Source organism: Populus nigra, chromosome 1 (genome assembly GCF_951802175.1).
Source record: "Populus nigra chromosome 1, ddPopNigr1.1, whole genome shotgun sequence".
Lineage (NCBI taxonomy): Eukaryota > Viridiplantae > Streptophyta > Magnoliopsida > Malpighiales > Salicaceae > Populus > Populus nigra.
Window position 1 is genome coordinate 45,298,581 of NC_084852.1, and position 27,702 is coordinate 45,326,282.

The 27,702-nt window shown below is 31.0% G+C and overlaps 2 protein-coding genes and 1 long non-coding RNA gene across 7 annotated transcripts; 2 read left to right on the forward strand and 1 right to left on the reverse strand.

Annotated features, from left to right (window-relative positions):
- The first annotated feature begins 4,258 nt into the window (after positions 1-4,258).
- Positions 4,259-14,918, forward strand: LOC133680813 (MADS-box protein FLOWERING LOCUS C-like). Of its 5 annotated transcripts, none has more exons than XM_062103810.1 (8): positions 4,259-4,423; positions 4,658-4,917; positions 10,625-10,703; positions 10,887-10,948; positions 11,025-11,206; positions 12,971-13,012; positions 14,311-14,352; positions 14,458-14,918. In XM_062103810.1, exons 2-8 carry the CDS (start codon positions 4,733-4,735, stop codon positions 14,490-14,492), a joined length of 627 nt encoding a protein of 208 aa, XP_061959794.1. In that variant the 5' UTR covers positions 4,259-4,423; positions 4,658-4,732; the 3' UTR covers positions 14,493-14,918. The 5 variants fall into 5 exon arrangements, with proteins under 5 accessions (XP_061959794.1, XP_061959797.1, XP_061959796.1 ...); XM_062103813.1 differs by having other exon boundaries at positions 4,260-4,423; positions 14,467-14,918; XM_062103812.1 differs by having other exon boundaries at positions 4,264-4,423; positions 11,025-11,124.
- LOC133680814 (uncharacterized) lies at positions 14,009-15,837 on the reverse strand. Its single transcript, XR_009836387.1, has 2 exons — positions 15,545-15,837; positions 14,009-14,858 (listed from the first exon to the last, which is right to left on the reverse strand). It is a non-coding gene; the product is annotated as an uncharacterized LOC133680814 (long non-coding RNA).
- Positions 15,838-20,401: 4,564 nt separating this feature from the next.
- Positions 20,402-23,217, forward strand: LOC133680937 (uncharacterized). Its single transcript, XM_062103987.1, has 2 exons — positions 20,402-21,252; positions 22,849-23,217. Exons 1-2 carry the CDS (start codon positions 20,880-20,882, stop codon positions 22,863-22,865), a joined length of 390 nt encoding a protein of 129 aa, XP_061959971.1. The 5' UTR covers positions 20,402-20,879; the 3' UTR covers positions 22,866-23,217.
- Positions 23,218-27,702: the final 4,485 nt, after the last annotated feature.

Here is a 27,702-nt window from a genome sequence, read left to right on the forward strand (position 1 = left end):
ATTGACTTAAAGATATCCACTGTTTGTTGTTTGTTTTTATGTTTCAAAAACGTTTTAAAAAAATTTAAATTTTTTTATTTATTTTAAATTAATATTTTTTGGTGCTCTTAAATCATTTTGATATACTGATTTCAAAATAATTTTAAAAAAATAAAAAATATATATTATTTTGATACATTTCTAAGTAAAAAATACTTTAAAAAACAACTACAACCACACTTCATAACCACATTTTAATAATAACATATTAAAAACTCGTTTCATTGTATAATAATAGACTCAGTCATTTTTACTTTTTTAAAAAACTAAAAAATTAATGAATTATTTCACCAATTTGTTAACCTGCAATACAATTGTGTCTATTAATTAATTTTTATATTGCCTTCCGAAATTCTATGTACAAATCAATATCTACATTTTAATGTCTATATTATACAATATATACTTTCCTTTGAATTTTAATCCCATTTAAGATTGATGAAGTTGAGTAAATGGGAAAAAGATTGTAAGGCTAATCTCCTACAGGTCCTTAATCAGTACACCATTTTTTAATCAGATCCCTAAATTATTTTTTCCTCGGATGGGTTCTTAATTTACAAGAAAGTTTCAATTGGATCCCCTCATTTGTGGACGTTAGCGTTTTCCACATGTAATGAAGTGCCTTTTGTATTCAATAGAGAGAATTTTCGTAAGAGAGATTATCCTTTTGTGTTAAAAGCTCATGATGATTTTAGGAAGAAGGATTCAATTGATGATTTTAGATATTGAAGATCCAAATTGAGGGGAAGAAAATTCTTGGTGGACCTAATTGAGCATTCATGTATAGGTTTCGAACTTATAGTTTTACTCTCACGTATAGTTCTATAACTTTTGTTTGCTCAGTTTACCACAGCCTATTTGAATTTGACAGCTTAATTACGTCATTAGGGAGGAGATTCACTGGAGTTTGGTGGGCCTCTCGGAAACGCAAATGGTAATCGGCTCATGGGATTTTCAGCTAGAGTTGGCCACTGTTTAAGGGAGAACTTTGGGCAGTTTTTCCCGGGCTCCGAATTAATGGCCTGGTCTCATTGTTTCAGTAAAATTGTGATTGAGGTTGGCCTTTTATGTGCTATACAAACACTTGAGTCCGGCTCTTGTTCTTCTTCTATGGTTTCGACATTTTTTATAGAGTTTTGCTTCTGCTGGGTCTGCCTTGGCGAGATCGGTATGGAAAAAAAAAAAAAGAGTTCGAAGGATTATAAAATTGATTTATTGGATTTTTTTAGGATTTTAGCGAGTTAAATATATCGAGTTGGACTAGTTTTTTATGGATATTATAAATATCCGAGGCTTTAGTTTATATTACAAATTTTTATAAATATATATTTAGAGAGATGCATATAACATGGATTATAGATATCATGACACTCTTAATATTAAATCTAATTTTTATAGTTTACATCATAATTAAATTCTAGTTACCTCATTTTTCCCCTCCAACAAAGAAACAAGCTTTTTTTAATTGCATTAAAGAAATACAATAGGAACCGACTAACAATAACTTTAGAGTCGAAAAATTTATAAATAAAATAAAAATAAATATTCAATTCACAATATAGAGACATGCATATAACATGGACCATAGATGTCACTGCACTCTTAATATTAAATCTAATTTTTATAGTTTGCATCACAATTAAATTATAGTTACCTCATTTCTCCCCTCCAATAAAGAAACAAACTTTTTTTAATTGCATTAGAGAGATACGATAGGAACAGACTAACAATAACTTTAGAGTCGAAAAAATTATAAATAAAATAAGAATAAATGTTCAATTCACAATTTAAAAACAGGCATATAACATAGACTATAGATGTCATTACATTCTTAATATTAAATCTAATTTTTATAGTTTGCATCACAATTAAATTATAATTACCTCATTTCTCCTCTTCAATAAAAAAAACAAGCTTTTTTTAATTGCATTAAAGAAATATGATAGGAACCGACTAACAATAACTTTAGAGTCAAAATATTTATAAATAAAATAAAAATAAATATTTAATTCACAAACTATCAAATATAAAGATAAAATAAATATATAATATAGAATTTTAATTCGCTGTCATCTATAATATTTAAATTTTTTAATCTTGACAGGTTTACTCGAGTCATAACAAAAATATTATAACCTTTACTCCAAAATATAAGCATGATTGTAAAACACCCCATCATTATTTAATTGTCTTTATTGATCGGGAGGAGTGAAGTATTACAACCACCCTATTTTTTAATTTTAATTTTGAGAATTTTTAGGTTTTAAAGTATTTTTTAACATTATATATATATAAAAAAGAATAAAAAACTGCAGTTTACCCCTAAAAATATCTAATTGGCAGCAGGTGGTGTCCGACGTTGGAATAAATATCAACCATAGCAGATGTAAACAGCTAAGACTGAGCTAGAGACTACAGTGCTGGTAGACATATCAATATCAACCATAGACGCTTGACTTATCCGCGTTTTGCAGTCTGCTCACTGCTCAAACAACGGCAGCTTATCTTCTATTTTGAGTAAAGATAATCACCGTTTTAACTTAAAATGGCAATGAATTGTACGCCTAGCCTCTCAATCTAAAAGTAGATATTAGATATTTATCTTACGTTTGGTAACATGTTAGATATTTTTTCAACAAAAATATTTATACATGTACTTTTTTAATATATTTTTATAGTTAAAACAAATTATAAATAAAAATAAAAAATTTTATCCATGCATTCAATAAAAATAAATTGAGAACTATATAGGTTAATAAATGAAAAAAAACCATAAACAATAACTTAAAAATAAAACTAAAAAAAAATAGGTGTAAATTAAGATATTTAATCTCACATGATGAGATATTTACCTGGTTATGTTTAATTAATTTTTTTATTACAATAATTTTTTATTTAATAAAACGACAATAGAAATAGACACGCATTAAATTAATTGATTAAAATAAAAGGAAAAATATTATGAAAAGCTGCACATATTAGAAATATTATATGAAAATTAAAAATTATATTTTAAAAAATAAAGTTCATCTATAAAAAAAATTATAGATGAATCATAAAAACCTCTTAAAAATTAAATGCATAACAAAAAAAAAACAATCTTCAATTAAAAAAGGCTCTCTAAACAAATTAAAAAAAAGAAGATATTAATCTAAATATAAATAATAATAAAAAAATATTAATTTAAAAAGAAAAGAAAAATGTCAGATGTTGCTGGGCTAGGCAAGATAAGCCAGCCTGTTTGCCCCATTTGTTAGGGTATGTGTGATTAGGCCCCTTTTCTTCGCCACCATGAAAAAAAACTCTGACGACTCGTTGTTTGGTTTTGCCTAGATTCTGACCATCATGATGGCCGAAAAATCAGGGCTTAATGTTTTTTATCTAAAAACTTGTTTTTCAATTATTTTTTTGACACAAAACACCTAAAAAACACTTTTATAAATCGTGATAAATCTATTTATAGCCTAAAAAACCAAACAACCGTCCCAAAAATCAAAATCAACCCAAACTCATATTTGTTTTTCATGAATTTTAAAGGTAAAAAACATTTAATATGAACTTCCCTTATCGAATGGAACCATTTGACACAAATATCAATCGTTTTAGTGGCCTAAATTGATGTCAACAATATCTTTTTCTCTGTACTATCGGAATTTGACGACCTCTCTCATATAGAGACTAAAAAAATAATAAAAATAAATTTTTGTACCAAAATTAAATTGGAGAAATATTGATGTACCAAAATTGTATTATTTGTTTAATTTTTAAAGTGTGAGGACAAAAATATATCTTTCCCGGAACTTTTGGTACGCCACTCCTATTTGATGCATTTTTCATTCCAATCCCTATCTTCCAGGTTTACATTTAACTAAAAAATTAGAAGCAATTGGCTTTTAATTATGATTAAATTGCCAAAAAGTAAACTTTAAAGATCAAAATAAATTATTAAAAATACACATTACGTCCATAATGTTTTGTATGTGAACAGTGCCGGCTCTACAGTTAAAACCCCATGTCTTTTATTTTTCTACTTAATAAATTTTATTATTATTTTTATTTGATACTTAATTAAAGAGAGCCTTGAACCAAAAAAAGAAAAAGAAGAACAAATCTCTTCTTGAAAAAAACAAATTTAAATTATTGTTTTTACCTACTTGCTTATTATATAGTGCACTTATCAATCAAGGGTCTTTCTTATGCTCCATATTTCTAAAAAAAAAAAAAAAGGAAAAAAGAAAACAACGTATTGCATCAAAAAGAGAGAGCATAAGCCGCCACAAGGAGAGGAGAGACATCCATACATGCAGTTATAAACCGTGGCGGACAATTCGGATATTTGGCCTCACATTGACCGACTTGAGGAAGAGCCTCTACTTTCTTGCTGGTAAAAATCTGAACATCCATTCCATTTTCTTCTTCTTTTTTGTTTTTGTTTTTTGTTAGCATGTTTGGAAACGTGGATGTAGTTATGATTGCATCCGTTTTACCAAACTACAAGCATCAAATATTTTTGGTTTAAGAACCGAGTGAACCTGCATCCACGCCATAATCGTCATGTTTTTAAACGAGCTCTTACTAATCGACTGGTAACTTTTTATTTGTCTTCACTTGAGGAAAGGTTACATTGCAAAATCAGGAAAGAAATTAGGTCAGAACATCTGGATCGATCGAGATAGATAGATAGGCAGAGAGAATGGGTCGTAAGAAAGTAGAGCTAAAACGAATCGAAAACAAGAGCAGTCGCCAAGTTACTTTCTCAAAGAGGAGAAATGGATTGATTAAGAAAGCTCACGAACTCTCTGTTCTTTGTGACGTCCAAGTAGCTCTCCTCACCTTCTCAAATGGAGGCAAGCTCTATGAATTCTCTAGCGTTGGCAGGTACCAAACTCTTTTCGAACTTTCAATTTTTCTCCGAATCATGTCTGAAATTTGTTCATGAGCTTCAAGTTTTTTTTTTTAATTTTAAAAAAGTCTGTTGTTTATTAAAACTTCATTCTTAGGTCCCTTGATTTCCTATTAATACACATAATTACATTGTTTTAGTTTTGTCCTTGCACATAAATAGCTTGTTGATTTGTTTGCTTTAATTTGTTAATTTTCTAGGGATTTGGTGCTATCATTACTCCTCTTCCCCTCTAAACACTGAGTACATTAATCAAATAGTGATTTATATAGTTGATAGACTCTTAACGTCAGATCACTATAGATTTTTTTGTCCTCTTTTTCCAAATTTTTTTCCATGTTTACAATGCAACATGAATTCTCTATGTTCTTTAGTAATTTAATTTGCCGATCGATTACATTCTGTTAAGCGAGATGTTTACTGTTGTTGATGCCCTGTTTAATTGATGAATGATGAATCAACGGGTAGATAGATTTGGATTCTTAGTTTCTTCTTTGCCTTTCACGCTAGCCGTCACGGCTTGCACATGATGAACTTTCCTTTCTTTGAAAGGAAAATCCTTGCGAGTCTTGTATTTGCTGCATGCGCGTCTCCATACTATATATAAAAAATTAAACTTCTTGCCCGAAGCTTATAATTTGATTAACATATATGCCCTTACATTCTAATACATTTGAGTGATTAAATTAGTCTTTTCATTAAGCTTATAATCTTTTATTCACACAAATAGTTTCAATATAAGCTGAGAATTTAGGAGAAATAGCTCCACATATATATCCTTCTATTTTAGGAGTTTGTGCCTGCCAGTTTTTCATTTTTAAAACTAATAGAATGTACGTGATCAACAAGTTTAGATTTTATATCTTCAAAAATACTCCTCATTAAGGAATAACGAGTAGGAAAAGAAGATTTGAGATTCTAACTAGGTTCGACAAATTAATTGAGAATTAATACACAGTTTTGATAAGTTGCGCGTGTAAACTATTCCACACATGGTAAGTTATGCATACGGGAATAAAGGATAATAATGAAGTATGTTATTAGGCAAAACCAGAATAGAAACACCATAATTATTTGGAAGATTCTTAAAATACTTAATTTTATTTATTAATATTTCATTTGTTAAAAAATTATTACAGCTTTTTATATAGGAAAAATTAGAAAACCTTAATAATATTGAATAGAAAAAATAAACTAGGAAATCTATTTTCTTCAAATAGAAAAAAAAAATCTATGAAAGCTTAATAATACATGATAGAAAAATAAAATCAGGAAAATACAAAATCAACTAAGAAAAATATATATTTTCTAATAAAAAGCTCCTACATTAATATCTTTGAGTTGAAAGAAATTCATCCCCGAGTTTACATCTCATTAAAAAAAATATTCTCCACCACAAATATCATTTGTATGGTTATGCTATCATGAATTTGTAGCATCTTTGTGCGGACTATCTCTTTAATTATAGATTTCTAATACAATATTTTTGTACGAGTGGGTGTCACTATTAGGATTCTTAATAACATCAATTGACACAAAATGATCAAATTCAAAGGAAAAATAAATTCAGTGGTTATATTAAAAATTTAGTGGGAACACGTGGAAATCAAGGATTTAAGAAATAATAGGGGAAAAAAATCATCAACACCGAATCAAAAGTATGTTCACCACACGTGAGAATCTACAATTACTTAACAGAAACACGTGTAAAAACAAATTATGAAAGAAGTATCCATCCCCTTGCTTGTATAATTGTTTTTGGTAATAATTTCATCCCCTAGCTTCTTGTATAATTATATATTTAAAAACAACCGTTTATTTTGAAGGACAACCGTTTATTTTGAAGCACAACAAAAAATATCAGTAAAATGTTAGCAAGGGAAGACTAGTAATATATATATTATACATATCATCTGTAGTACTCATTTATAAAAATCTTTCTGCATAGACAATAAGACATATTAATTTATTTTTTGGTTTGATTTGATTTTTATTTCACGCTAAAAATGATTTTTTGAGAAGAAACAAAAAAGAAAATACCAAGGAGACCTATAAACTATCAGCACATGTCTATATAATAAAAAAAAATATTATCCTTTTCAGGGTCACTAGAAATTTATATAGTTGTTAGCTTTAAGATATGTGGAATTAGTCGAGATGCATGAAAATTAACCCAGACAACCATGTTATATCATAGGACATTGATTCATTAATCGAAATCTGCACAAAAAACATATATATGGCATGCTTCACATAATCATGTGCATTCTGTTTTCCATTCCTTTAGTATATCAGGTGACGGAAATACTGTAAATGAAGTTCAAATTCACACTTCTCATTAATTTCCATGAAAAGCCCACCATCAACCTGTGTCCATCTAATTTTCTGAGGAAATGAACTATATAAACAGTGTTCCAATATGAATATGGTCGTTTTATCATAAACTGTGACTGAGACGGATGACGATAAAGATCATGTCAGAAAACCCTACACAAAAGTTTAGACTTGTATATATAGTCAAGCAGACAAGATTCAACTTCAATGATTTGGGAATCTTCTTAACAATTAATTAAATTTTGGTTAGCTTACCATCACCGTTGTCGTTGACCCACAGAACAATGAAGACGTACTTAAGCATAGGCACCAGCACAATGGTGTAGATTATTAGGGACAATACCCAAGAATGTCTGGGTCATGGTTAATACCCTCGGTGAAAGTGCTTACATATAACGTAAAGTGGAGATGTTTCGATATTTCCATATGCCACTCCAATGCTCTGAAATTGCAAACTCAATGTCCTCTGCCAATTAGTCTGCTTGAGGGAAGGAGGGCTGCCGAGTGATTCGATCACTACCGTTGAAACTTGAAAGGTGTTTATAGCTGCTGAAATCAGCCGCACGCGTAGTCTTAATGCGGCTGGATGGCTAATACTTTGGTGCCATTTTTTATTTATATTAATATTTTTTATTTGTAAAAATATCAAATTGCTATTTATTGTACCTAATAATAACAAGAAACTCATAGCTTAATGACAAACATGCTCTTGGCCCAAATATTTTCCTTTTAAGGGTAATTAGGTATTTTAAATGTGCTTTCAAAAAGGAAAAAGACTAAAAAACTCCTGCATGTTAATTAAAGAAATTTTTTTCAAGGATAAGTATGCCATTTTACTAGTGAAAATATAAAAAGTCTCACTATGCTTATAGATTTTGTTTTTAATAATATTTAGTCATTTTACCGATTAAAAAATAGATGAAATATTATATTGTCCTTGTTCAATCTTAAAATTGCAAAAGAATCCTTGTACAAATACCATTTTACCTTAAGGAGTTAGTATAATGGTTTTTCTGTTTGAGAGGCGGAAAAAAGAAGCAAAAACAATAATATTGTTCCTATCCACATTGTTTTCTCCATGGTTTTCATTTTTTTATCCGAGCAGTTGGAGTCTCTCACAGATAGTTTGGACAGATTGGCTTTTATAGTTTAAGTTGGTTTCTTAGAAGAGCTATCGAACAATGTTTCTGCCAAAGCTTTTAAGTTTTTATCCCTATGACAAAGCCATTTAGAAGTTATAATAGGGGAAGAAAAAGGTCGAGACTGTATTGCTGACCGATCTTCATACTGGCCTGATGCCGGAGTGGCCGTGACCATATCTTTAGTCTTGGGCTGCATAGTGTTCGGGTCTCCTCAGAAATTAACTCTGAAAGAGTTGCTTCAAGATTTTGGGACCCTGTAGACCATGTGTTCCGCTTAGGGGAAGATGAGTTGACTCCACAAAGAAGAAAATTCTTGCCCCTTCCACTGCTACTGCTACTTTCACTGGTTAAATCTTGCCTCAGACTCGCTCGCTTCCCCCATGAGAATGATGTCATCTGCATACTATCCGTGGTTGATTGCTTGAACATTTGGGGCTTTTTCACACTTGTTGATTGGCCTAGGCTTAGACCACAGATACTTGCTGATAGACTCTGTGATGAGAATTAATGTGAACAAGTAGGGGGGCAGTGGGCATACTTACCTGAGTCCTTGACTCACCTTGAAGAAATCTGACGGTCTGCCGTTGATGGGGCAATCCAAGGCCCTTTGATACATGCTTTGATCCGGAGAAAAAAATGAAATAAAATCTGGCAGCGGAACTTGTTTGTTATTTATTTATCTATACTGGCTCTAGTGCATCACTCAATCATTGCTTTCTGATTGTACAGATATGATATGATCTTGTGGATCCTATAAGTTTTTTTTGACAACGAATGTTTGCACGCCAGTTTGCCCATGAGAATTAAATTAGATTGGATAATGCCAAAAACCTCTCATTCATGGATTATAAATTTATAACCACACATAATAGTACTCCTGGTAATTGTTCTGCAATGTAGTGTCAACACTCCCGTCTGTCTGTCCTGCGGTGTCTGTCAAGATCTTCGTAATCAAACATTAGCATAACCCAGTCTTCATGAAAAATTGGTTACCGAGAAACAAAAAGTACAAGCTTTAATCAACTAGTTACTTCTTTTTTTAATTTATAAAGGGATAAATTTTATTTTTTTATTATATTAACATGTTTTATTTTCAAGTGATTTTATATGTATCTTTATAATAATAATAATCAAATTAATTTGTTTGCTTTTGAACAATATAAATGATTTTTAACCGCTTAAGTAAATATTGGACTTAAAGGAGATTGTCTTTTAAAATATAATAACTATTAAAAAAACTTTACTTACTATTAATGTTTTTTTAAATTATACATGGCATGAATTTAAATTAATAATTGTTGGTTATTGGATTAAACCTGTTCTATCCATGAAAGATGGATCTGGTTCGAATATTTAAAAGAGTTACTAAAAAAAATAATTGTTTCCTCTATTTTTATATATATATATATATATATATATATAACCCTTATGGAGAGGTAAGTTTTCATTGTTGAAAGAAAATAGTTCTTTTTCTCTTTTTTCATCTTTGACGCTCTTATACCATTATAGTTAAAGGAAACTTATTTGTGATGTGAGAATTTATTTTTTTATTTTTAAATCAATTACTTCAGTGTTATTTTGATTATTAGAACTTACAGTACAAACGTCTTTGTAAATTTATGAATAAAAATATAATACATAGTTTTTTAATAAAAATTTCCTTTCTAATATTGCTAATGTTTGTTCAAAAGAGTTAAAAATTAATGTAAGACAATAACCTATATTTTAAATTACATCCTAGAAAATAACACTTTTTTTAAGAATTAATATTTTTTAAAAAAGAAATTTAGTGTCCTTTTTTTTAATTAGAGGCTGGATTACATTTTTTTCATTATTATTATTATTGTTTTAATATATATATCATTTTGATGTATTTTCAAGTAAAATAAAACATTTTAAAAAACAACTTCTATCTTTCAAAACAAACTCAAAGAATGGCAAACAATTAGTTAGTATACTAAGGTTTTATCTACACTGCAAAATTTAGAAAAAATCGGAAAAATCAAACTAAAACAAAAAAGTTACAGGTCGCTCTATTTGGTCACTATCTTATCCCATCGCATTGATCCTGTTGAGGTGTTAATTTACTTCACCCTGACACATTTTGCCATCTTGCTAGATGTAAATTTCCATTATAACTATATTATTTATTTAAAGATTTGATTTTAGTTACCAAGGCTGTCTGTCCCCTTGTTATGCAATTCAGTATAGCCAAAATCCTCGAGCGTTACAAGAGTCATTCTGAAGTGATGGCTACTTCATCTAAAGGTGCTAATGATTCAGAGGTATGCGACCCTTGTGTCATTTAGATTTATTGGTACTTGCACTAGCAAAAACCTTGGAGAGTAAAAATAAATTTATGGCCTGGTATTCCTAGTTTTTGACCTAGCAATATTCTTCTACTTTTCTAATTGATATTTCCTTGTAGTATGGAACCAACTGCTAAACATCACCTATTTCCTAAGCAGGTATACTTTGGTAAATACGCAAATTTGAAATCAGCTGCGGAGATACTGCAAATACCTCAAAGGTATCTCGTACAACTTTCCATACACTTGGTTTACATAAAAGTTCAAATCATCTATTGACCTGTATTCTGTCAACAGGAAACTTGAAGGTTCATGTCCTGGGGAGCAGACCTTGAGTGAGTTTGTGCAACAAGCGACACAGCTTGATGCTGCACTAACATATGTCAGAGCTAGAAAGGTCAACTGTATCTCTTTTGTCCTTTGCCATTTTAAATACGTTTCCTCTGGACAAGCATTTGGATATCAGATTGTCTTCCTTGGTATTTGCACCATTTTCTACTTGATGAACTCTGCATTTCTGGATTTGATCGTCGCTTAGGGTGTCACGTTTATGGAAAATAAAATACAAGAAGAAAGCAAGTAAAGAAAGATTAAATTGTTAATGAAAAGGGTTATACACTAATTTGAATTTTATTTTTAGATATTTTTCTCTAATTTGATCTGTTCAAGAAGTTTACATATGCATCGGAAACCAATCGTATATAAGGTAGATAAATAAGAATACTAAGTTAAAAATAAAAGACATAAAATTGGAAAGTAGGCTAAAAATTAAAAAATAAATAGACTTTCAAATCTAATTTAAAAGTTTTTAAGGCTCAATTAATTAGTTGAAGTGAGTTATTCTTTTATAAAACTAGACATGTAAGATAAAATTTAAATCTTGACTCAATGATTGAATCGAAAGTAATAAGTTTACTTGTGCCATACTTTTTTTAGGTCGAACCTATTTGTTTTTGTATTTCAAAAACGTTTTTAAAAAAAATTAAAATTTTTTAATTTTTTTCTTTGCTTTAAATTAATATTTTTTGGTTTTTTTAGATTATTTTGATGCGTTGATATCAAAAATAATTTTTAAAAAATAAAAAAATATTATTTTGATATATTTCTAAATGAAAAATATTTTAAAAAATAACCATAACTATATTTTAGTATCTTTGATCCGTAAACGAATCTGCTAATCTTTCTGCACGATCCACTAGTAGCATATCCATAGGTGATTATTTAAAACTCTCAAATTCTATGAACTTGCCAACATCAGCATCCATGAGTTGGAAAAAACTCATTTTTAAATTATAGTCATCCATCAAGTACAGAGACTAATGATGCACATTAAACACACCAAAAGTTTTCGACCGACTAGGGAGAGAGTCTATATGCATTGTGTCATTGTCATTGATCTTCTGCAATAGACCAATCTTCCTTTCCTTGAGTTTATAGTAATCTCTCACGGTAAATCTGTCACTAATAAGTATTGCTCAAACAAAGTCGCCTGCCTTAAAGAAAACCTTTCTACAATGAATATCTACTTAGGCTTTATACTTGGCATTACTATCTGAAATAGCTTTCTTGGCCTATTTGTGCACTCCAAGTAGATAATTTATCATATCTTCAGTCTGAACATCAAGTGTTCAATACAAAAAAGAGATGCTAACTCAAGCACACCAGAAAGTTTCTGTCCACACAACCTCAAATGGGCTCGTCTAAGTAGTTTGATTTCTAGACTTGTTATAGGCGAACTTCCTTGTAGCAAAGCTAAGTCCCATTTTTTTTGGTTCCTCTCCTTCTAAACTCTTCAATAGATTTCCCAGGCTACGGTTAACCACTTCAGTCTAAGCATCGCCGAAATTAGATGAGTTCTTTAGAAATTGCTCATAAACAACGTTTCCCTGTAAAAAATAATGGACCTAGGGATCCAATACAAGCAATCCATCTCTTTGAATTTAAGGTGAGAAATCCAGGAAGCATCCACAAGCCCCAGTTCCAGCAATAGTACTCATGAGCGTTTTTACATGTCCAACTAGCTACCTTGAGTGGAAGAACTAGATGAAAGTTTGTCTGATTTCAACTTTGACATACACTATCTTCAGTCCACTATCTGTTGCACGATTACTAGTTTGTTTTCTGTTCTAGGATTTTAGACCTAGTGTATATTTGTATTTCTGGGCACATTCATTCACCTGCACAATGCTACCTCGTAAAGTCTCACTACTGCTCTTTTCATCATTTTTTTTACTTGGTTTCAGATGCAACTGATGCTGGAGTCGGTGAAGTCTCTCCAGGACAAGGTATGCAAGTGTGTCGGGTTATTACTGCTTCAGTGTTACTTGGTGAATGTCATTCTGAGTAACATATTACCCTGTTCTATGTTTCATGTCACTCCATTCCACGTTTTAAAACTCTATATTGGAAACCCTGGGAAAGGAAAATCATGCCCCAATAATTCCCACCAAACCATGCCTTTTTGTAATCAAGCTTTATCCTTCAATACCTGATCTAGAACATGAATTAGGATCTTTTCGTTCGAAACAGAAAAATTATAATCCACTGGACCATATTTGGTTCACTTGATGATAGATGCTTGAACCAGTAGAAATGAACATAATTCCTCATCATTTTGCCCGAAATTTACTCTAAAAGTCGACCACCAACACCAAAAGTGAGCTTTGAAAACATCCATGCAATATCCATGTTTCTGTTTGCAATCAATGCATGAATCCTTCATGGACACAGCATGACATCATGAGCTTAGGATCCTCGTTTTTCTCTAGCAGCTCTAATTTTGACCTAAATAGCATTCTGATACAAAGGACCACCAGAAGCTTCCAGAATTTGGAGCCTCCGAAACACCTTGCTCATAACTAAGAAAGCCTGCCTGTTCTATGCATCCTGCATTGTATAGCTGCTAAAATGGTCACATCATGTCAACACAACTTTGCTTCGTTAATGATATGCCAGGGCTCTTTCAATTGTTAGGCATGATCAATTCGCAAGTCTTCGCTACTGCCTGTAAAAGACTTCCCTAGGGATGTCAATACCAAAATTGACATCAAAATAAGGCTCGCTAATCATGCAAGCTCCATGAGAAGCTTTTGACTAAAAACTCTTTTGTTAAATACTTTGAATCTTTGCACTTTATCATGGAAGATTAGTTTGTGGTTTATCTTATGGTGAGATGATCTAGTTTGGGCCGCCTGAGTTCTCCCTGGTATTGTCTGATTAGCATAGTCTCTACCAACTGTGCTGTGCTGTTCTGACAGCATTCTTATCGAGGAACATCATCAGGTCTAAACTGATGGATTAATTTGAATAAAAGAAAGAAATATACTAAAGTAAACGTCACAAAGGAGGACAGCCAGTAATTATTAATACAACGCAGGCCACAATAGGGAGAAAAAAAAAACCATGCCTGCTTTCTGCTGTTTTCTTTGGTGCCGTGTGCTCAGGTGCTGCTGTATGCTTGTTTGCAATTCATCATGAATGAAGTAATATCAGAAGCAGATTTCTTTCTTTTTTATTTATTTATTTGGTAAAACATAAATACGTACCTTTAATTTTTCTGAAGAATGCCTTTTGCTCTCAACAGGAAAAGATGCTGAAAGAGGAAAACCAACTGCTACAGAAACAGGTAGTGTATAATCCAGAAACTCACTCTTGTATACAAATTACAAGTAGCCTATTTCCATTAGCTCTTTCAGCAAGTGCATATTGGATTTTTTTGGGTTGATTGTAGTACTTGCAGATTGTAGCAATGAAGAATGGTGGTGAAATTTATAACGGCAAGGTGGATCACCCTTTGGGTCATCCTCCACAACAAACAACACTGTGTTTGCTTAAATAGTAAGGCAGCACTGCATGTGTGACAACTTACCGCTGGAGGTGCGCCACAATGGCAGACACTCTAGTAGTTACCTCTTTGATCTCACGTGCATGTACTAGTAGCCTGCATTTACCTTCATTGTCTTGCTGCCAAAGTTGCATTTCCACTGTTTATGCCTCTGTTCTCTATCTTATCTGAGCCTATGTGCATAAGTTTCCTCCAGACGACCAGGCATCTTAACTCTTGTTCCAAGCATTTACAACAAATCAAAAGCTTATTTTTCCGTCAGTGACTCATTGTTCTATTATGGCCTGCTGTTGACATTCATTGTAAGAGTATATATAAATAAATGAGCTTGAGGAGCTTGCACTAAATATTCATATGGAAACATGCGGAGAATTGGATTATCTTTGAAAAGATGCTTGACAAATTCATCGAAATATTTAAAAATACACGTAAGTGTATAAATAAAACTCATTAGGAGTAATCTAGAAGAACAAGCTCACGGACATAGACTACCCTTCCTATTTCCTCCCCCCGTCTCTAATCTATGCCCACCCAATTGCCTGAATCTAAGCCTCCTGTGATTTTTTCATATTATCAATGAAAGGGTTTTCCAAATTTCGGATTCAGTGGGGAATTAGCCCGGGAATTTTATATATTTTTTTCAAATTTCATACTTCCCATGCATGTTTGATTTATGGAATTTTTTAATTTACAAGATGCAGAGGATTTATATTCGAACTGTTGTACTTAGACATCACACAAGTACAAAAAGTTCAGACATTAAAAAAGGAAAAAAGAAGCAGCACCAAAAGGTGTATGTATACATCTAACTTTTAAGGTAGTAATTGCAGTTTGATGACAAGTGATTTCCAGGCTACCTAAGCATATGCTAGACTGATCAAACATTTTAGTCAAGATGTCTGCTTTCAATAGAAAAATAAACGTGTTCGAATCAAGGGAAAATAGTTGAGAGTTTTAGCACTTGAGCACTTACTGATTATGTGCAAAGAAGCAAAGCAACTAGCCGTGTGATGTGCAAATTGAGACATAAGAAACAAGTATTTTGTGGCATCTTTCTTGATTCTTTGTGAAGAAAGGTAACAGCTGACAACACTTCAAGCATTTTGATTTGAGCTAATTAGGGTAAAACCAAGAGGAGACATGTCGCTTAATCACCGAATGGATGCCTTGTAGCAAGGCAAATGCGTGACACCCCAACCCTCCACTTACACGTTGAGTAAATGTTGCTGAAGACAGACTTGTAGCAGGTGGGCTTTTCCACCCTTTGCTTTGTTCGGCCCTTTTGAACTGACTGTTGGTACAGTTATTTATTAAAGTAATTTTTATTTATTATTAAAAACATATTTATTATTTTAAAAAATTATTTTTAATATTAGTATATTAAAATAATTTGTAAACATTAAAAAAAATTATTTTAAAATAAAAAAATTATTTTTTTTAAAATATAAAAATAAATATTTCTTTATTCTACCTTCCTGATTGAGGGTTAATTTAATTCACATGGGATAGTGTCTCTCTTATGAATTTGATTTTTTTTTTATTTCTAATTCGTATTTATTTTTTTATTTATATAAAGGCTAAGTTGCTAACTATATATGTGGGAAGAAATTAGAATTTTGTTTTAATTTTTGCCGAAGATTGATGTTGAATTTAGAGTTTATTTATTTATTTATTTATTGGCCTGTGAGAGGAGAAATGTTATCCGTATCAATCCCCCTTATCTCAACAATGAGATTGTTGAGATGCATCATTCAGTGAATAATTAGTTGGCAACATTTTAGATTGTCACCAGCTTATTTTTCCTTTTTAATTTCTCTTATTTTCTTTTATATGGATGGGATTTTTCTCATCTTTTTGCTACAAAAAGGGTCTGATTCTTTCAAATATGATTTACAGATATAATTCTCTTACTTCTGTATCTCCAGTTATTAGATATTATATCCTTTAAATAAAGATTTTGAAATCTTATCTTATTATTTAAGGGGATTGACATTTACCGACAAAGCTGGCCAAAATGATAATAAATTATTAAAAAAAAAAAATTGTGTGCCATCAACCGCTATATATAATACGTATATTCAAATCGATAGCCGACCACAAATCAAGTATATGCAATGAAATCGGGGCTTTAATAATTCCTTCTTAGGCGTGTGAGTGCTGTTGAGGCATCCTTGTCTCATAATTCATGCCTAAATCATTTATACTTTTTATGATACAGACCTACTTTCTTTTTTCTCTCTTGGAATCTACACACACACCCACGTGATTTGGCGTGGAACATTTTTCATTTCTTTCTCGATAATGATGATGGCGACAGGCAAGGTAGTGTGTTAGGAGTTATTATTATGGGTTTGATTTGATTTTTATTTAAAAAAATAATTAAATTAAAATTTTATTTTAAAAAATCAAAACTGGATCAAACCGACTGGTTTAGATTCGGTTTGATTTTTTAGAGTAAAAACCAGTTCAGACAGGTTTGGCTCGGTTTTCTCTGTTTTGGCTTGGTTTTTTGAATTTTGATACGGTTTTTTTCGGTTTGGCTTGGTTTTTTCGGTTTTGATTTGGTTTGATATTTTCGGTTTTTTGCTTATAAAACCAAAACTGAACCGGTCAGTTTTTTCAAAATTTTAATTAGTTTAATCATTTTTTTTTCGATTCAGCTTTTTTAATTATTTTTTTTCTAATTTTTTTAATTTAATTGATTTTTTAATTTTTTTTCTCATTCCTACCGTGTGTTTCTGGGTTGGTCTACCGGAATTTTTAAATATTCCATCTTAAGCATGCTGCAACTATTTTTTTTCCTTTTCTTTTTATAAAATTACACGAGATAACTTTAAAAATTGATGTAGTTGGTGAGGCGGGACAGTAATATTATGACGAAAACTTTGTTGATAAAAGGTTTTTTTTTTATAGAATGGTAATGGTAAGTGTAAAAGTGTTTGCTTTTTAATGTGTTTTTTTTAGAAAAATATTAAAATTTGATTTTTTTATTTTACTATTTTATTTTTTATATTAACACATCAAAACAATTAAAAAACAATTTAAAATAAAAAAATCAAATTTTAATTAAAAAATAGGTTCAAATTTATTCTTAAAAAAAACAACACAACTAATAACACGGAGAACATGTTTGTAACCTGAGATCAAGCTAGTGCCCTCAGCTACTCGTGGAATTGTACTTACTCCCGTCTCATTCTTCATTGGTAATAAATTGGACATAAAACATTCAACACGTATCTTATCTTGTATGAACTCAGAAAACTAATTATAATGAATTATCATAGCGATCGATGAAAATAACGTAAGATTCTGAAGTTCAAGCACAACAAAATCCTACAAAGCCATGCTTGTTATCGCCTGTTAAAAGCAAACAAAACTAAAATAAAGCAGCCTTGAATTAATGTACTAATGTATTCATTCAAGCTTCGTTTTTTTTACGACTAGTCATAGAAAAAGTTATCTTGTAGTCAATGCATTAGTCTGAACGTGGATTTACTATTTAAAACTCGATAAGAAGCATATTTTACACCTGCAAAACCTTTTTTCTATATTTTTTATACAATTTCACTGATGCTTTCTCCCTTCTGCTATAATTAATGTCCTATCACTTATTATATAGATGTGTGTGTATTTCTATATTCTATTCCTGCTGGAGCCCATTCCGAACACATGGGAGAAACAAGCCATGAATGAAGTGGTTGGCTAGTCCTTTCGTTGTGTTGACTTCGGAGATCTCCTTAATGACCACCATTCACGGCCCCAGGTTTAATTCCTAATGTCTTTCAAGCTGAGTTAAATGAATGATGAAGACAAAAAATGGTGATGAGAAGAAAAAGGAGAAGAACATCTAACCATAAAAAGTATTTTTAAAAAAGTTTAAATTTTATTTATTTTTTTTCCTTTAAATTATTTTAAATATTTTTATATTATTTTGAAGTACTGATATCAAAAATAATTTAAAAAATTTTTATTTTAATATATTTTAAAATAAAAAATATTTTAAAAAACAAACATTACTACACTATCAATATAAAAAAAATGCAATTTTATATGTGCAACCAGCACATTATTGCCTGGCCTGTAGCCTTGTTTATTTTTGTGTTTTAAAAGTATTTTTAAAAAAAATTAAATTTTTTATTTTTTTTCTTTACTTCAAATAATTTTTTTGGTGTTTTTAGATCATTTTGATGCACTAATATCAAAAATAATTTTTAAAAAATAAAAAAATATTATTTTAATATATTTATAAATAAAAAATATTTTAAAAAATAATTACAGCCATATTTAACAATATGTTATTACTCTTACTAAAACACACACAAGACATGAAGGGTAGCTTGGCGAACGTTCTTATTGTTCTGAATGTTTATTTCCTTCATGGCAACTCCAATTTATCTCCATGGTATTCAATATTCCATGGAATGTATAGGAATTAAAAGATATAGACTGCAACAGAAATATGTATTTAATAAAAACATATACGGGTTGTTGAGGGGGTGGTACGAAAAGAAGTTGCAACTTTTAACATTTACATGTTAATATCCAGGGTTTATGAATATTATTAAAATATTGTATTATAATAATTTATCTTGCCACTCAACATACACTATTGTTTATCAAAAATAAAATAAAATAAATATTATTCATTTAGTAGTGAATACTAATTACCAAATAGATTTAGAAGGCAGTTGAAATTGTATTTCAAATAATGTTTTATAAAAAATTTATGATTTTTTTATTTAAAATTATTTTTTTGATAGTATTAAATCGTTTTAACTTAATAAAATTAAAAATAATTTTTAAAAAATATAAAAATATTATTTTAATATATTTTTAAGTAAAAAATACTTTAAAAATTATTCACTATCACACTTTTAAACTCCTTCTTATTAAATAAATCATAAAAAACTATCTTATCTTTTCATAATTTAATATATTTTTAAAAAATATTATTTTAAAAACTACCGTTTCCATATTACCAAACAATTAGCCTTGAGATATTTCTGATTTTTCTATAATTATTGAAAAATAGTTTGGAAAACCGTGAGATTCCGGTCAAAGCATTTTTAAGACGGCATCTTACTGTAATAATTACGGGGAAAAAAATCTACATAATCAGTTATTTCTGTGTCGTGCACTTATCCTCTACTGATCCGCGACAAGTAACTGAAACCAAATCCGGGAACTTACCCACGCGCTGTAACAATGGCACAATAGTAGCACGAGGTCGTGAATATCCTTTCTAGATAACGTCCCGCGTCATCTGACTCCATGTAAGTTTCCTCCAATCCAATCCACATAGCGTGGTATACACCCGCTTCACCAGCGTGTAGCCATGTCACTCTCGTGTCATCTTTGAATGAATAATAGGAATCTACCCACGCGCTGTAACAATGGCACAATAGGAACACGAGGTCGTGAATATCTTTCTTGATAACGTCCCACGTCATCTTACTCCACGTAAGTTGCCTCCAATCCAATCCACATAGCGTGGTATACACCTCCTTCACCAGCGTGTAGCCCTATCACTCTCGTGTCATCTTTGAATGAATAATAGGATTACTTGCGAAGCAGTCCTTGACCCTCCAGTATGATTGCAATTTGAGTTGATTGGATTGAGTTTTAATTTGGTTTTTATTAATTTTTTTTTAAAATTAATTTTTAAATATTTTTTATGATTTTAATGTTAAAAATAAAATTTAAAAAATAAAAAAAATATTATGTAAAATTGAAAGAGAAATTAAAAAATAATTATAAGGACAGTGTCATCATCAAAGTTTTAATTAATGAAATAAAAAAGTACGTGATAAAGCAGGATTCCTTCATGGACAAAGCAACCCAATCCACAAAGAAAAGGGATAAAGTACACGTATACATCACCTTCCAAGCCTCTAAATTATCTCTGAATCCAAACTCTTGCACTGAGAATTTCTTCAAACAAAATTGCTAACATCCACACTGTATTTTACAGTTCCATCCATCGCCACGTCCAACACTTTCTCCTCTATTCACTTCCATGCAAGAATTTCCCGAGAAACAAACAAATCTTTGCTTGCTATAACTCACCCTCAGCTGTTACAAGAAGAAAAAAAAAAGTTATGAAAATTCTCTGATAAGCGTTTCTCCAATAGATAAAAGTTTCTGTGTTTATCCACTTGTCTCGATTTTAGCAAAATCACGCCCAGCATTAAAATCTATTCAACTTCCAACGTCTTCAAGACAGATAATTAGCAAGGTCGTCAACTTTTCAAAGATTTCTGGAGGTATTATTTTCTTTAAAAATAAAATAAAATCAAGAAACGGAAAATATGATGCGAAGACAGAATCAAGACCAACAATCTCGCGTGTTTGAAGAGCTATCAGCGTTAGTATTAAATCTCCTCCGTTCACCAACGCCGGTCTCGTTTTCCGATCAAATTCCGATGCCCACCACGCCGGTGAGGAGGAGGTTGCCGGAGATAACGCCAGCAGGATTTGCGTCGTTGCTGTTAGGTATGTCGTTGACTTTGATGCTATGTGGATCGGTGACGTTTTTTATTGGGTTTCTGTTGATGCCCTGGGTTCTTGGATTGGTCATGGTGTTTTATGTTGCCGGGATTGTCTCAACTATCTCCATGCTGGGCCGCTCTCTTCTTTGTTGCGCCACGGCTCCTCCCTCTTCTCCTCGAAAGGAGATTCCTGGTAATTACTCGAGAATTCCCTGTTTTGTTCTGTTTAGTCTGTTATGATTCGTGTGCTCTGTTTTTTTTTTGGTCTGTTTATGCATTAATTTCAAGAAATCTTTTTAAGGGTATCCTTGCTGGTATTTTTTTGGATCTCTCTTTTTCTGTCTCTGTTTGTTTTCTATGTAAGGCCGTGATTGGTGAAGAGAAAGGGTGTCTAGAATATTCACCTGTAGAGCTCATGTAGCTCTGCTTTGCTATTTTGGACTTGAATATATGTTGGTTGGTGGAGGTTGGGAGGTTTTTGGCGATCATGAAGATTGATAAATTGAATATGGATGTGCCATCTTCTGCAGATTTTTATTTATAATGTTTATGCTGATTGAATTATTAAAACCCAAAGAGAGACATTTTTTTTAAAAAAAAAGAAATTCCTTTACACCCTTGCCTTTATTTTGATCAATAAGGTCGAACTATCCATAATTCTTTTGAGTTCTGTTTTGGGATTTTTGAAACGATAAAAGATGTTTTCGTGGATACAGCCAATTCCCCTCCTTCTTTCCGTTTTTTGAACTTTAGTCTCACACGCGGCTGAAGCTTAGATTGACAGGATTTCTTGAACTGATTCTCTAAAGCACATTATCATTTTGTATCATGTAACATTGCATCCCATTTATCTGTCAATTCTGGTCAACCTGCTTTCTTGATGCTTACCTTGCAATCTTCCATTTAATATGTTGCTGCTATTTGGAACTCAACGTTGGTATGCTGGCTAGATACTAAAGAATATATGCTATACAAGGAGTGAGGTTTAAGTTAATTTAGGGTGATTGTTATTTTGAGACTATGGTTATGGAGGCAAAGAGTGATTTTTCGTTAATATCATAAATATGTCTTCTGCTAGTTGTTTGAATCTCATCTTGGAAATATAATTTGGATCTTTCAAATGCAAAGAGACTCTGTTATAATCCCATTTCTGACCTTTTCACTGCTTATATATATATATACATATATTTTTCTATTGTTTGAATACCAAATTTCAAGTTGCTGAAGAATTTGCTGTCCTATTTGTCTAGTCCTGCAACCACAAGACAATGTTTTATTTGTAGTTGGGTGTAGTTAAGGCGTGAAAATCTGTACTGATTAGCCTTCAAGGCACCTCCAAATCTGTAATTGGTAGAGTTTGTTAGGCGATGGCTATTTTGTCTTGTAAATGGAAAAATCTGAAGCTTGTGTTACTCTTCTAACAAGGCAAGTAAAATTGAGATGTGTTTGTACTTTGTATGGTGTTGCACTTTGTTCACATTTTCATACTGTATGAGGATATATTTAGTGCAAAATAAATCCAGGAAAATTCAGAATTGCTAGGAACAATTAAAACATATTTGACAAGTATTTTAGTGGCATCAGTCATCCTGCCTTCTCTGCAATAACACAGAACTATAGGAAGCTGTATTAACTTGTGGGAAGATGATACGTATGGCATGTTCTCTATCGATCCATTTCTCTCTACTTTTGTTTCCGTTCGTGTTATTATACTTTCCTTCGGTGAACGCATATATCTATATATATGTTGACTTGTTAATTCTTTTTTCCTCGTTTCTTGTGACCGCAGCATGGAAACTTTTGTGAATGCAACGTGGTTCAGAGAGTCGAACTGTGTACGGGATTAACGAGTAGCACTAATGTTGCAGTGAGTGGTGTTGCAACTACAGACACGGGAATATATATGAGATTTCCCATCTTTTTCAAGAATTGATGCAGGAACTGTGGATAACTGTCTTTCCTGATGGCTTAAACTTGTGGATATGGCTTCTTTAATCAAGTAGAAATGGTGAACATTGAAGATTATAACAACTAGTGTGTAATGAGTTTTTACTCATGGGAAGAAATGGGAGAATTGTTCCCAGGGTATATCTGAAATTTAATTCCTATCTGTTCAACAATACATCAGCATTTACGATATTACCTTATTTCATCTTCATCCTTTGTCTTATGGCCATATTTAATTCTGACGAGGAAGTAGAGATGGAGATTTACTGAATGAGGTTTTTTCTTGTTTGTATCTAACAAGGAGAAAAATTGAGATTTCACATGAGCGGTTTCATTTTTCATTTGTTTATTGTTTGATGAAATTTTGAATGCAACCGTATTTACCATGGTTTAGTTAGATGCTGAATCCTTGTGCTCAACTGAAGATGGAGGAGATGAGTTTTTTTTTTTTTTTTAATAAGGTGACTGTAATATTAACACCGAGTATCAATTGATAGCACAATGTTTTTAATTGAAAATATATTAAAATAATTTTAAATTAAAAAATAAATTTTCATGAAACTAAAAGCAATTTCATCCAACATCCAGTAAGGCAATTTGCATATTCTGCAGAGCAACCAAGCTTGGCATGAACAAAGAGTTAGTGCTCTATTCTGCCAGGGTTCTTCCTTTTAATTTATCAGGAAAACTGAAGGTAACAAAGTATATCTTGAAATTGAGAGAATTTATAGCAAACTACATTTCAGATTTTTAATTGCTGTATTTGTTGCTTCACGGCAGAAGCAGATGTCCGCATCAGCCCACTTGATACCAGAGACAAATCCAAAGGGATAAGGTCAGCTGTGCCTATGGCGTAGGCCCCTTGAAGTAGGGGATGAAGCCGGCGGCTTGCTCTGGTCAATTCGATCAGAGCACATGGTTGCTCTTTATGAAGTAAGATCAAAGCATGGAAATATGGAATGGAACCTTCTGCAAAATGATAAATATCACTCCCCTGGCGAAGAGTTTGATCGCAGTTGTCTTTTCTCTCTCTTTTATCTGATTTGATCACAGTTCTCCCTTATCTTATTATTGTCGAGTTTTTTGGATTCTAATAAAAACTAAATAAATAAAATAACATTCATAAAAAAAACAAATATTTTAAAAAATAACATAATTTAAAATTACAAGTTATATTTTTGTACGGATTGCGTGATTAGTATATTTATTATTTGTGATTTTTTGGTGCTATAAATCTTATCCAGTCGACATTTTTTCAATCATAGTAACAGTATTGTCATTGAAGCTAGGGGTGATATTTTTTGCTCGATTTGATTTTTACATAGAAAAATTAACCAAATCAAAATTATTATTTATTAAAATTTAAAATTGAAATTGGTTCAAATCAACTAATTTTGATTTGGTTTTTGTTGTTCAAAAACCAGTGAAATCTAAAAATAAATCTCGTTTTTGTTATTCAAGAACTTGTTCCAGTTTACATGAGACATGATTAAGTTCCATTTACAATATAAGCAAAACTAAAGCCACAGATTACAACATAATGAAAAAATCAAAAATCCACGAGATATCAAGAAAAATAAAAACTAGAGCAAAAGGCTCTCTTTGAAAGATAAGTAGATGGACAAATCATGAATGTAGTTTAACTTGATTAAAGTAAAAGGTGAAGTTCATGAATTTGTTGCAACTTGCAACTTAGAAAAAGAATTAGCCTCATAACATGACTCGCTAGGTTTAGTTCTGGTGATCCCAGTGAATAAAAATGCTAGGCGTGCAAGTGGAATGGATCATTTGAAATTGATCTTTTTCACAGTGGTCAAAAAGCTTGATAGAAAAGAAAATGCAAGGAGGCTTGGGGGGGGGGGGGGGGGGGGGGGGGGGATTGTTGCTTTAGGGTTTAGAAAGTTATACTATTTTTTTTTTAGAGTTATGGTTAAACTAGTTTGGTTTATTTCGGTTCCATCGGTTTTAGGTATTTAAAATCAAAACCGAACCGAACCGAAAATTCTTTTAAGTTTTTTAATCGGTTAATTTATTTTTTCTCAGTTTGGTTTTTTTGATTAATTTTTTTTTTAGTTTTCTCGGTTTAATCGGTTTTTCGGGTTTTTTATTCACCCCTAATTGGAGCTTTGATGTTTCTCTAGTGTTTTTCTCTTTGTTTTTTTTTTATTATCTCTACTATCTTATTTTTATAATTTGTGAAGAGATAGGAGAGAGAAAAAAAAAAAAAAAAAAACTTTGAAAGCACACGAAAACTCTAATGACGACACCACTGGTACTGTTGAAAATTTTTTTAGGTTTTTTAATCGGTTAATTTATTTTTTTTCAGTTTGGTTTTTTTGATTAATTTTTTTTAGTTCTCTCGGTTTAATCGGTTTTTCGGGTTTTTTGTTCACCCCTAATTGGAGCTTTGATGTTTCTCTAGTGTTTTTCTCTTTGTTTTTTTTTTTTTTATCTCTACTATCTTATTTTTATAATTTGTGAAGAGATAGGAGAGAAAAAAAATAATAATAAAAAAATAACTTTGAAAGCCCATGAAAACTCTGATGACGACACCACTGGTACTGTTGAAAATTCTTTTAGGTTTTTTAATCAGTTAATTTATTTTTTCTCAGTTTGGTTTTTTTGATTAATTTTTTTTTAGTTTTCTCGGTTTAATCGGTTTTTCGGGTTTTTTGTTCACCCCTAATTGGAGCTTTGATGTTTCTCTAGTGTTTTTCTCTTTGTTTTTTTTTTTTTTTTTTATCTCTACTATCTTATTTTTATAATTTGTGAAGAGATAGGAGAGAGAAAAAATAAAAAAAAAATAACTTTGAAAGCCCACGAAAACTCTGATGACGACACCACTGGTACTGTTGAAAATTCTTTTAGGTTTTTTAATCGGTTAATTTATTTTTTCTCAGTTTGGTTTTTTTGATTAATTTTTTTTTAGTTTTCTCGGTTTAATCGGTTTTTCGGGTTTTTTGTTCACCCCTAATTGGAGCTTTGATGTTTCTCTAGTGTTTTTCTCTTTGTTTTTTTTTTTATCTCTACTATCTTATTTTTATAATTCGTGAAGAGATAGGAGAGAGAAAAAAAAAATAATAACTTTGAAAGCCCACGAAAACTCTGATGACGACACCACTGGTACTGTTGAAAATTCTTTTAGGTTTTTTAATCGGTTAATTTATTTTTTCTCAGTTTGGTTTTTTTGATTAATTGTTTTTTAGTTTTCTCGGTTTAATCGGTTTTTCGGGTTTTTTGTTCACCCCTAATTGGAGCTTTGATGTTTCTCTAGTGTTTTTCTCTTTGTTTTTTTTTTTTATCTCTACTGTCTTATTTTTATAATTTGTGAAGAGATAGGAGAGAGAAAAAATAATAATAAAAAAATAACTTTGAAAGCCTACGAAAACTTTGATGACGACATCACTGGTACTGTTGAAAATTCTTTTAGGTTTTTTAATCGGTTAATTTATTTTTTCTCAGTTTGGTTTTTTTGATTATTTTTTTTTAGTTTTCTCGGTTTAATCGGTTTTTCGGGTTTTTTGTTCACCCCTAATTGGAGCTTTGATGTTTCTCTAGTGTTTTTCTCTTTGTTTTTTTTTTTTTATCTCTACTATCTTATTTTTATAATTTGTGAAGAGATAGGAGAGAGAAAAAATAATAATAAAAAAATAACTTTGAAAGCTCACGAAAACTCTGATGACGACACCACTGGTACTGTTGAAAATTCTTTTAGGTTTTTTAATCGGTTAATTTATTTTTTCTCAGTTTGGTTTTTTTGATTAATTTTTTTTTAGTTTTCTCGGTTTAATTGGTTTTTTGGGTTTTTTGTTCACCCCTAATTGGAGCTTTGATGTTTCTCTAGTGTTTTTATCTTTGTTTTTTTTTTATCTCTACTGTCTTATTTTTATAATTTGTGAAGAGATAAGAGAGAGAAAAAAAATAAAATAACTTTGAAAGCACACGAAAGCTCTGATGACGACACCACTGGTACTGTTGGAAAGATCTCAACAAGACAAACTCAATAACACCAAAGAAGGTCTCAAACGGTGAACAAAATAGGTCATATGAGATGTCCAAAGGTGTCGTCGCTCGTGTGAATCCCTTTGATAACTATTGGTTGCTTTTTTTGATCTCGTTGGGTTCATCTCGTTGAAATTTTTCCAACTATATTAGTGTGATCATAATCAGAGTTTCGATGTATTTTTAGAATTTTTTTTATTAAATCTTGTATTCAATAATTTTTCAATACGAGAAAGTTGTAAATAATACATGTTACTTGCAAATGACTAAATATTACATTCTAATTTTTAAATTTTGGTATTTTTCTAAATATCGTTTGCATTGTATTATTTTATTAATTTCTTTTTACTGAATCCCAGAAAAACTCCTTATTGTTAGTTACTTGGATTAAAAATAGGTTGAACTTTCTCTCCACTGTTTTTCTCATCGTTTTATGAATAAAAGGCTTCAAACTTCAGGATACGATGATTTCAAAGCCATTGACTGCGAAGAGCATTGAAGTATAAGATGGCAAGCTTCTCATAAGTTCTGTTAACGTTTTTGTCTTTTTTTTTTTTTTTTTTTGAGGAATTGAGTGTGTTTGGCAGCGTACTAATAATTATTTTTTAAATAATTTTTTATATCAAAATACATGCTAATGATATTTTTTTATTTTTTAAAAAATTATTTTTAATATTATCACATCAAAATAATT

Bases quoted from the DNA above. Each gene is read 5' to 3' on its own strand.
- LOC133680937 (XM_062103987.1), top strand. From the start codon at position 20,880: ATGATGCGAAGACAGAATCAAGACCAACAATCTCGCGTGTTTGAAGAG.
- LOC133680813 (XM_062103810.1), top strand. From the start codon at position 4,733: ATGGGTCGTAAGAAAGTAGAGCTAAAACGAATCGAAAACAAGAGCAGT. The intron at 10,704-10,886 runs GTATGCGACCCT...TTTCCTAAGCAG, and splicing joins AAGGTGCTAATGATTCAGAG to GTATACTTTGGTAAATACGC. The intron at 11,207-12,970 runs GTATTTGCACCA...ACTTGGTTTCAG, and splicing joins ATATCAGATTGTCTTCCTTG to ATGCAACTGATGCTGGAGTC.